We start from the raw sequence: 10579 nt of genomic DNA, 5'->3' as shown, positions 1-10579 counted from the left end.
TTGACCCTCATGCATAACCATAAACTCATTTACCTATTTGAGGAACTATTTGACATGGCCCATCATTGGGGGTGTCTCCCCATTTCAGGAGCCTCCACTGGAATGGAAACTATATACCCCCTCCCTTTGATTAATAATAATAGTAATAACAATATACTAATACTAATACTACTACTACTAATGCTAATAATAATAATAATTTGAAATTAAGGAGCTCTCAGGAAAAGATATGGGAATAGAAATATCAGTTCTTTATTAGGAAAAATTAAAAATATGAATGCAGTAGTACAAACAAAAAAACAACAGTGACAGAGTCAGAATTCTTCGGGAATCCAGTGAAAAAGGCTGACCCTCTTGGAATCCAGTGGGAAAAGGGCTGATCCCCTGGGAACCCAGTAGAAAAAGAGCTGATCCTTTGGGAATCCAGTGGAAAAGAGCTGATCCTCTGTGAATCCAGTGGGAAAAGCTTGATCCTCTAGGAATCCGGTGGAGAATGAGGATGATCCTTTGGGAATCCATTTCTTACCCCCCCAAAGACAAGACAAAGGCAGTTTTTACAGGGCATCCCAAGGGTGGAGTTGGGGTTTGGGTCAGGGGAGGAGTTCTTAGCAACACAAGAAAGGTGACATTAACATCCTTCCTCTTAGCAACAGCAGTACTTGACACAGAACGCGTCCCCAAATCCTAAATTCCCTCTAAAACAACTGAGAAATTATGGAACTTCAGATATATTCGATCAATTTCCTTCATTTAACCCAGTTTTGGGTGTTTTTAAAGGATGAAGGTGAAGTAGAGGAAAATTAAGGCCAAACAAAAAGTAGAAGCAGCCAGCTGTGTTGTCAACATGGATCACAGGGAATGTGAGTGACCAGGGCTGTGCCCAAAGTGCCTCCTCCAGTGGGGGATGGAGCTGGAGCAGCGCACGAAGCTCTGCCCGCACTTGGGGCACTCGCAGGGCTTCCCTTAGTGGTGCCTCCGTTGGTGTTTGGTCAAGTGAGAGCTGCTGGAGAAGCTCTTCCCACACTGGGGACACTCGTAGGGCCTCTCCCCAGTGTGGATGCGCCGGTGAATGACGAGGGCGGAGTTGCGCTTGAATCCCTTCCCACAGTTGGGGCAGCGGAAGGGCCTTTCCTCTCTGTGAATCCGACAGTGCCGGAGGAGACAGGAGCTGGTCTGAAACCTCTTCCTGCATTTATCACACTCGTAGGGTCTCTCCCCAGTGTGGATGCGCAGGTGGTTGGTGAGATCGGAGTTCTGCTTCAATCCCTTCCCGCAGTCGGGGCATTGGAAGGGCTTCTCCTCCATGTGACTCTGGTAGTGCCGGAGGAGATGGGAGCTGGTCGGAAAGCCCTTCCCACACTTGGAACACTCGTAGGGCCTCTCCCCAGTGTGGGTCCTCTGGTGCGTGATCAGGCTGGAGCTCTGGCTGAAGCACATCCCACACTCGGAGCACTTGTAAGGCCTTTCTCCAGTGTGGATCCTCTGGTGGCTGATCAGGCTGGAGCTCAGGCTGAAGCTCTTCCCACACTCCCCACACTCATAGGGCTTCTCTCCAGTGTGGGTCCTCTGGTGCACAGTCAGGCTGGAGCTCTGGCTGAAGCTCTTCCCACACTCCCCACACTCATAGGGCTTCTCCCCAGTGTGGGTCCTCTGGTGCACAATCAGGTCGGAGCTCACGCTGAAGCTCTTGCCACACTCCCCACACTCATAGGGCCGTTCCCCAGTGTGGATCCTCTGGTGCCTGATCAGGTCCCCTTTCCACCTGAAGCTCCTCCCACACTCCACGCACGTGTGGGGCTTCTCCCCATCATGGAGCGGCTCACAGAGCACCAGCTCCGAGCTCTGGCTCCGTCTCCGGCCGCCTTCCCGGCCCAGGCTGGCTCTTTCCCCCTCAGATCCCCGCCGGCTGCGTTTGCAGCCCCTCCTCGTGTGGCATCTCCAGGGCTTTTCCTCCCCATTGGCTTCCTGCGCCGTGGAGCCGCTCAAAACGGCCTCTTCCACCAGGTTCTGCCGCGGGCATTTGTCCTCCCTGCTCTCCATGCTCAGCTCCTGCTCTGGGGGAGGAAGGACAAGGACAGGATGGGATTTGCCTCTGTGCCACAGGCAAGGGCAAGGAGATCCCCCCAGGCCTGAGCTGCAGCCGGGGCCGTGCTGGGCTGGGAGATGGAGCAGCACAGAGGGGAAAGGGGCACTGACTTCCTCTTTACCTGCCTCAGTGTCCCGGGGCATCTTCCTCTTCCTCGCAGCCTCCCAGGCCTTGGCAATGGGAAATCCTGGTTTGGGGAAAACAAGGGATGAGCGCGTTTGTAGGAGCACTGGGGGGTAGGACGGTTGGGACCGACGGAGACGAGAGATCTCTGCAGCCAGGTCGTGGAACTTGCGGTTTATTGCAAAGGGCCTGGGTGCAGGGCCCTGCTTGGAGCTGCCAGGCACAGCTCGGAGCAGGCCCGAGAGAAGAGAGGGGTAGAGAGGATGAGAGGGTAACAGAGAGCAAAAGCATAAGAGAGTAAGATTCCCATTACAATACAATCAATCTTCTTCTGTGTTGAATATTCTATTTCTCACTAACCAATCTAGAATCAGATGCAAATCCTACAGCATTTACATACAGCCAGTAAAAATCATTAGATCACCATAATGTGTTACATTTTAAACCCCAAAAACTTCTCTTTGGACCCCTTTTGCTGAGCCAGTAGGGTCTGCTCTGACCCTTGGATCTGTCTGCAAGCAAAAGGAATTGTTTCATCAAAAGGGGATTACCTTCAGTTGGGCCACACCATTGTTTCCAGTTGTTCACTAACTAAGGTATCTCAAAGCTTGCTTTCATTTCAATCTTCCTTATTCTTCCTATATTCCCAAAATCTTCTCCCAGATAATCATATTTATAAGGTTTTCCTGGTTCATCTTTTCCAACACACATTGAGTTTGAAGGTCCCTCTGCCCGAGTCCATCTCTACAAGTCACTGGCCATCTGGGCTCCAGAAAAACCTCCCAAACACCCAGATTCAGCCCTGGAAAAGCCTCCCAAGAGTTCCCCGTCCCTGGTCCCTCCCCTCTCCTTTTCAGGGATTCCCCCCTGTCCCAGCTGCTGGGGGTCATGCTTGGATTGGGGGTCCCCCTTCTCCTCAGTGCCCGCCCTGCCCAGGCTGCTGGCAGTCCCAGCAATGCCAAAAGCTCCCCCCGCTTCGCTCTCCCCATTTCGGGATGCCGGGGCTGTTTGGGCTCCCTTCTCCCCTCATTCTCTGCTCTGGGCTGCAGCGGCTCCAAGGAGTCCCCCCTGCCCCTCTCCAGGCTCTTGAGGCTCCCGCCAATGGCGGCGCTCCCCCCTCTCTGGGCTCTCCCCTTTGGGCTCCTGGGGGACACAGGGCTCTGCTCCTCCAGGCTGCCTCTGCCGGCAGCCGCCACCGCCACCCCCCGATGTCCCCCCAAGGGGCCTTTTCCGCTCAGCCTTGGACTCCTTCATTCTCCAAACATCCCCAAAAAACCCAACCAAGGGACCCCTGGATTTATTAGTTAAAAAACCTCATTTAATTGAGAAGAAAGATAATATCCCATATGTTAGACAGGAGATTTTAGGAGAATAAAAATCTTTGAAGTATCAGAAACACCCTAGACATAACAAGAAAAGACAAAGGGAAATGAAAGGGAGAGGAACAAGAGGAAAAATCATAAAGAGAGTGGGATCCTCTGCAGGTCTTGCCCCCTCCGTTCGCAGCCCAGGCGCCTGTCCCGGGTCCCGGCTCGCTGCCCGCCTCAGCTCCGCCTGCCCCGGTTTCCATCCCAGGTGCGGCCTCACTGCCCAGGGCAGCTCCACCTGCCCCAGCGCTGTCGCTCAATTTGTGTGCCCTGCTCCCACTGCCTGGCCTGCGACCGCTCTGCCGGCCATGCTGGGGAAGATGGGGGTTGCTCTGTCCTGCCGCCTGCTCCGATGTCACCGCGCCCACCGCACCCAGGGGGGGTCCCAGCCATCCCATCCCCGGCTGCCCTGCCCGTGCCACCTGCGCTGGGCACCGCCACTGCTGCCGGGCTCTCCCACCTGCCTTTGCTCTGCCGGCAGCTGCCGGATCAGCCGCCATCAGCCATGTGGGGGCTACCCACGCTCCACCTCGGGCTCCACGGGAAGATCCCCCTCTGGCGATTCCGGCAGCAGACCCTGCCCACACTCCCACCGAGCCTCGGTGGGATATCCTCCCCTGACCCCGTCCTGCTCTGAGTTACGGCCCCTTGGTAACCACAGCTCCGGCTGTTCAAGGAAACTCTGTCTCTCTCTAGAGGAAGCACCTTATCAAAACACTAGGAGCTCAGTTAAAAGGCAGCCCTCTCCAAATTCTTTCTCAAAACATGGTAGAAAGGCTAGAGAAGGTAAAAAAGTGAAAGAGTTAGATGAAGAGATTGCTCTATTTCCGTTCAGAGAGGTTCCCATGGGAGGGATGCGCTGCCCTGCCCCGCGGGGGCCACCAGCGCCCCTGCCGGCCATGCCCGGAACTGCACCCAAGGGCAAAGCGCTGCAGCCCAAAGGCCGGGACTGGGTCCGGGCTCTGTTTGCTGTCAGTGCCGCAGCTGTTGGTGTTTGTTTGCTTTATTATACACACTAGTAAACAACTGGTATTCCTATTCCCATATCTTTGCCTGAGAGCCCCTTGATTTCACTAGACTAAAAATTAAGATGGAGGGGATTTGCATTCTCCATTCCAAGAGAGGCTTTTTCTGCCTTCCCAAGCAGACACCTCTCTTGTAAAGCAAGACAAGCACCAACAGGCACTGAGGGGGGCTGCAGGAGGGGCACAAGAAGGCCCTGTAGCACTTGGGCACAAAGGCACAGCAGGTGAATGCAAGAAGGGAGCAGCAAAAGGCCAAGCTGAAGGCAAAGGCCATGGCACAGTTCCTACAGCCCCTGAGGGATCAACTCCAGGGCCCAAGGGGGCCCCAGCACCCAGGGCACGGCTCAGCCACAAGCACCTGGCAGAGGCATTGCCCTCCTCGGCAGGGGAGAGCCCACCCAAACAGCCCCTGGCAAGGAACCAGGGCTCCAGCTGCAGGGCACAAGGACAATGCAAGCACAGACAGCAGCACCCTCAGGACCAGCAAGTCCACCCCTTGATGCACATGGATTGGCAGGGCTGTCACAGCTCCCATCACACCAGGGACCCTCCACACTGCAGCCCTTGAGAACATTCAGGGTGGGTCTGCATTGAGATGAGGCATTTCCTGATGGACATAGGGGCTTTTCAATCCACTCTGAATCTTCGACATATGGGGGGGAAAATGCTAAAAATATGTTTAATTAGTGAGGGGATAAGTGGGAAAGATGCGCGTGGTTTTATTCAACCACTATTGGTACATCTGGGAAAGGAATTTGAAATACATGAATTTTTACTTGGTCCTAATTGTTATCATGATTCACTGGAAAGGGATTTGATCACTAAACTTGGAATGCAAATTAATATTATAAACGGTGATACAGAGGCCAGTTCTATTGTACCTCTGTGTCAAATGTCTGGCCAGGCCTATATTGAAGTGAACCCTGAAGTTCTGGCAGTCCCAGGGAAAGAGGGAAAATTAATATGGAGTCTATCCAAAGCACTCTGAAGCAAGCAGGACAAGTGGCGTCTAACAGCAGCACCCTGTTCCAGGGAAGGGAAGGAAGGGGAATCAGACACAATACAGGTCACCACCCCATGCTCAGCTCAACCCACGCAGCTGTGGGTGCTTGTGAGAGCCTGGCACTGAAATGCCCTGAGCAGGAAGGCTTCAATATCTTCTGCTGACACCATGGCACCTAACAGGGGGGCAAAAGCAATTCTCACTGCTTCAGCAACCACTGGAGCAGATATCAAGGCACATTCTCCCACAGGAAGCTGGGCTGGCACACAGCCTGCCCTGGCACTTTGCTGTTGCCAACACCCAGCCAGGACATCGGCTCCTGCCTAAGGAGTGCAAAGCAGCACCACTGGTGGCCAAGGGGCCCATGCCAAGTGTCCCTGAGGCCAGAAACAGCCGCCAGCACAGCTCAACACGGGGGGACCCCTCAGCCTGGCCTCAAGGGCTCTGAAGCCCCGGAGATTTGCACTTCCCGCCTGCAGCAGGAGGATGGGAGGCCGCCCCTGAGCCTGCCCTGAAGGCAACGCAGCAGCAGCCAGGGCTCCACATCGGGCCAAGCCCAGGGGGAGGATATCTGACCCTGCAACAGAAACGGGTGAAGTTGCAAAAGGAAACAGAACATGGAGAATGTTGCGAAAACTTCACTATAAACAAATGGGGGGCAATCATCCCTCTGCCCACCCCCAACATGTTCTGTCAATGTCTATTTTATATACGGTATATTAGAGCACCGGGGTGTTTCTGCTACTCCAACTTCAGCGAAATCAGCTGGGAATCCAAGTTTAAATTGATATTTAAATTAGAGAAAATGGGCCATTGATGCAGCCCTGGCTCCTGAGGCAGTGCAAACAATTACAAAATCATAAACGTCCACCAGAACAAATCCTACAACATCATGGACCAGCCCTTGGGAACCCCAACCAATTCATATCAGGAGCCACAGAACCCATTTCTCATTTCAATGGCATCACTAGATTACAAGCTCTCCTCGCAATAACCAACCAGACAGCTCCAGCTCCTGACCTTCCTGCCGACCAATCCACTGAAATGAGGAACACTTCACCAAGGGACGGGATCAGATCATCTGTAAGCAGAAAAAAGAGGAATTTGTGGAAAATTAAATGTCTCAAACTGCTCTTGGCAAACAGATGACAAAGGAAAAGTGGTGAAAAACAAAACAACAGAAACAAAAAAGCAGTTCATGTATTGGTCCAAATGTGGAAAGGATGGGAAGGGGACACGATTTCGTGGCTCCCTCACAGACGATGGGTTAAACGAATGTTGTTTCTTCTCTGACGTGCTATAGCAACTCTCATCTTTTTACCATGCTCCACACCTTGAGAGTGCAGTTCATTCAGCAGCTGAGCAAGGGCATGCAGGTGGCAGCCAGGCCTCCAGATGCAGAAACGACTAAAGAAGGACAGGGAATGAGGACACTGCGAATAATCCCAAAACCTAAGAAGACTCAGTAAGGAAAAAAGAAAGAGAAAAAAAAAAAAAAGGAAAAGAAAACAAAATCACTGAGTGAATCCACCTGGAGATTGGGTCAGGGACTCGTACATAAGGAAGGAAAAAAACATCAGTTTCAAAAATTGTTACTAATTTACATGGACCGCTGCTCAGACAAAGTCCCGCTGAATTCCTGAACTTCCAGAAGAACAAAGACTTAACAGAGCCGTGAATATCGGCTGTTATACAAAAGTGGGGGTGCACATTAACGAGGACACGCACTTACCGGATCGGGAGGTCTGAACCTTCCAAGTACCTCAGCCAGTGGGCAAAGGGAGAGGGAGATGAGGCCGGGAAATGAGGATAAAAAGGAGGCTGCGAACTACAACAATGGCAGAGAGCGCACGGCAAATGCCCCACGGCCTCTCCCTCTGCCCAGCAATAAAGTCACTTTTACAGGACTCCTCTGTCTCCTCTGCGCACAGAAACCTCCGGCCACGGCAATTTCCCCGCACAGCCCCGGGCACGGGGCAGCCCCCTCTGTCCCAGCCACAGCAACCGGGCCGAGCCAGCGCTGCTCCGCCAGCGGCTCCTGCCGAGGCAGCGGCCGCAAGGAGACCGCGGGCAGCCGCTCCCGCAGCGCCCTCACGCCAGCGGCAGCACGGGGCGGACACGGCACAACGAACCCGCCCGAGCCCCCTGCCGCCCCCGTGGCCCGCAGCCAGCCCCGAGCCCCCGCACAACCCAGCGCGGCTCCCACCTGCGCTGCGGCCTCCTCCGAGCTCCGCCGCCGCCTCACCGCGCTCTGGCCGCTGCCGCCGCTCACGGCACTGCACACACGCTCCGACAATGGCGCCGCTGCCCAGCCACGGCCGCCCTCAGCCCGCCACCGGGGCCCTGATCCGCCCCGCTCCCACCAATCAGCGCGCCACAACCACGACTGACGGCATCATCGCCCAATCCCAGCCAGGGGCGGGCTCTGCACACGCACAGCCCCGCTCCGCGCTCTCAGGGCGCCCCGGGCTGCGTGAGGGCAGAGCCGGAGCTGAGGAGCAGCCCTGGAACGGGCCCGGGCCCGGGGGGATTGAGCTGAAAACACAAACAAACTTCTCCGCAGCTCCCGCCACGGCTTTCCCGGCACTGCGGCTCTGGTGGCTCCGGCTCAGCGGGAAGCCCTGGAGCCTCACTTCTCCTACCCCTAATTAGGAGCATCAGGGCATCGCTTTGATTTTCCCCAAAAAGGGAAAACCGCCCCAAATCCCTGTGTATGAGTCGGGGAGGGGAGAGATTTCGGACAGAAAACTCCAAAAACTCAGAGCAGGATAATGAGAAATAAGTGAAGACCCTTAAATCCAGCTTTCCCCCACGCCTCCCTCCTTCCAGCTGCACCTCCTACCCCGGCAGTGCCGCAGACAGGGAATGGGGCCGGGCTCAGTTCATGCCCCGGGGCTTCTCCCTCTGCTCAGGGACAGGAGTCGTTCCCCTGCTGCACCCTGGGCTCTCTCCCACCGGAGACTTCTCCAGGAACTTCTCCAAGCTGAGTCCATCCCACGGGGCACAGCCCCCTCCAAGTGCTGCAGCGTGGGTCACTGTGCCACAGTTTCTCAGTGCTAATCTCAGGGGACTGTCTCTCGGGATATTACCACTACAGCACTCGCAGCAGAATATACACACGGAATTTTAACAGTTCTGAGCAGAAATTAAAAGAACCAACGAGAGAGAGAAAGAGCGAGATTCCGATCGTGGCGCTCCGGAGCGGCGGTGCGGGAACGATCCCTGCGCCAGCACTGCCGGCCCCAGGCCAAGCCCAGCCCCGCAATCCAACCCCGCTGCTCACAGCGCCCGCCCTCCCCGGCCCGGGGCACAGCGAGCCCCGCACCCGCTGCGCTCCCGAGCACAAAACGCCCCTTCCCACCGCGCTCACCCGATAAACACAGCGCCCCTGCAGCCGCTCACGCCTCTCTCGCTCCTCCCGAGCTTCTCGGCCTCCCGCACCCTCTGCCCCGCACCTGGGCCCCGCCAGTGCCGCGGGCTGGGGGCAGCAGCTGCACCTTCCTCTGCCTCTGCTCCAGCCCTGCCCAGGTGCCTCGGCTCCCTTCGTGCTCGCCACAAACTGAGGCCTTCACAAGGCTGACCTAGAACAGAGGCCAGACACGGTTACACAATAAAGCAGGCATTTGTTAAAAGGCCTCCATGGATACACCTTGGGCAGAACAAGAGCCCAGCCAGGGCTACGCCCAAGATGCACCAAAATGGCCACAAAATGGACGGCTGGTCACGAGGTCTGTCAGTTTTATAAGTTCTGCTCCATTTGCATATTGGAGTTAATTGTCCAATTATGTCTTTAGATGATGAAGTCCCGTCCTTCTTGTTTTTCTCTCTTCAGTGCCCGTTGTTTATGCTCTTGGGCCTGAAGTTTGGATTATTTGTCCTTGGGTTCACAGCTGGAAAGGAATTGTTTTGTCTCCCTGCTCTGTGAACAGAGCTGAGCATCCCTTAATATGAAGCCCAGACCCACAGAGTAAAGCAGCACAGAATCTGAAAAATAGAAAAGCCAAAACCTGAGGCATCAAATCCATGAGAGCCCCCCACACACTCACCACGCCTCCCCCTCGGCACCCCCCAGGCCCTCCCCATTGATTGAAGCCCCCAAAATGCTCTCAGGCCCCAGCCCCTCAGCCCCCCTGAACCCCCGGCCTGTGTTCTCACCTGGGAAACCCCAAATCTTTGGGAATTCTCAACTGGGATGACCCAATTCCCTGGAAACCTCACCTGGGACCCCCAAAACCTCACCTGGGAACTCCAAACCTTCCAGGATCTCCCCAACTCCCCCAGGACCCTCCAAACTTTATCTGGGATTCCCCCAACCTCCCCCGGGAGCCCCCAAACTCCACCTCGGATCCCCCAAACCCCCAAAACACTGGCGACAGTGGGACAGAACTGGTGGCACTGGGTTGCTGACACTGGAATGGAACTGGTGGCACCAGGTTGGTGGCACTGGAATGATGACACAGGGGTGGTGGCACTGGGACAGCTTTAGGGACACTGCGGTGGTGACAGTGGGATAGAACTGGTGGCACTGGGATGGAATTGGTGGCACTGGGCTGGTGGCACTGGGATGGAACTGGGGACACTGGGACAGGACTGGTGGCAGTGGCACAGGGACACGGGGATTGAACAGGTGGCACTGGGCTGGTGGCACTGCCGTGTCCCTGGTGCCACCTGTCCAGTGTCCCCATGTCCCTGCAGTGTCCCTGCGGGTGGCCGAGGATGGTCACCTGCTGCTGGCCCTGGCCATGGTGGCCGTGTCCTGCAAGGTGGCCTGGCGGGATCTGGGGACATTGCAGCATCACCTGGCCACCAGCAGGGCCACCAGCAGGACATGGCCCTGCGCCTGCATGACCGCGCCCGGCGGGTGGCGGCCACCAGGGCCAGCGCCGAGGCCACCACGGCCACCAACGAGGTCACCGCGGATGTGCTGGGGCAGCTGGAGGAGGTGACGCGGGCGCTGGGGACGTTGGTGGCCGCT

The 10579-nt window shown here is 55.9% G+C and overlaps 1 protein-coding gene across 1 annotated transcript; it reads right to left on the bottom strand.

The window, feature by feature from the left end:
* Positions 1-1011: 1011 nt before the first annotated feature.
* LOC134432681 (zinc finger protein 239-like) lies at positions 1012-10348 on the bottom strand (the record flags this gene model as incomplete). Its single annotated transcript, XM_063181573.1, has 4 exons — positions 10329-10348; positions 8975-9059; positions 1345-1818; positions 1012-1260 (listed from the first exon to the last, which is right to left on the bottom strand). Coding segments are annotated over exons 1-4 (828 nt in total), but the record flags the coding sequence as incomplete, so codon positions are not given.
* Between the last annotated feature and the right edge of the window lie 231 nt (positions 10349-10579).

The sequence above is a fragment of the Melospiza melodia genome, assembly GCF_035770615.1.
Source record: "Melospiza melodia melodia isolate bMelMel2 chromosome 7 unlocalized genomic scaffold, bMelMel2.pri SUPER_7_unloc_1, whole genome shotgun sequence".
Taxonomy (NCBI): Eukaryota; Metazoa; Chordata; class Aves; order Passeriformes; family Passerellidae; genus Melospiza; species Melospiza melodia.
The sequence above is the reverse complement of the archived record's forward strand: the minus strand, read 5'-3'. Positions and strand labels throughout refer to the sequence as shown.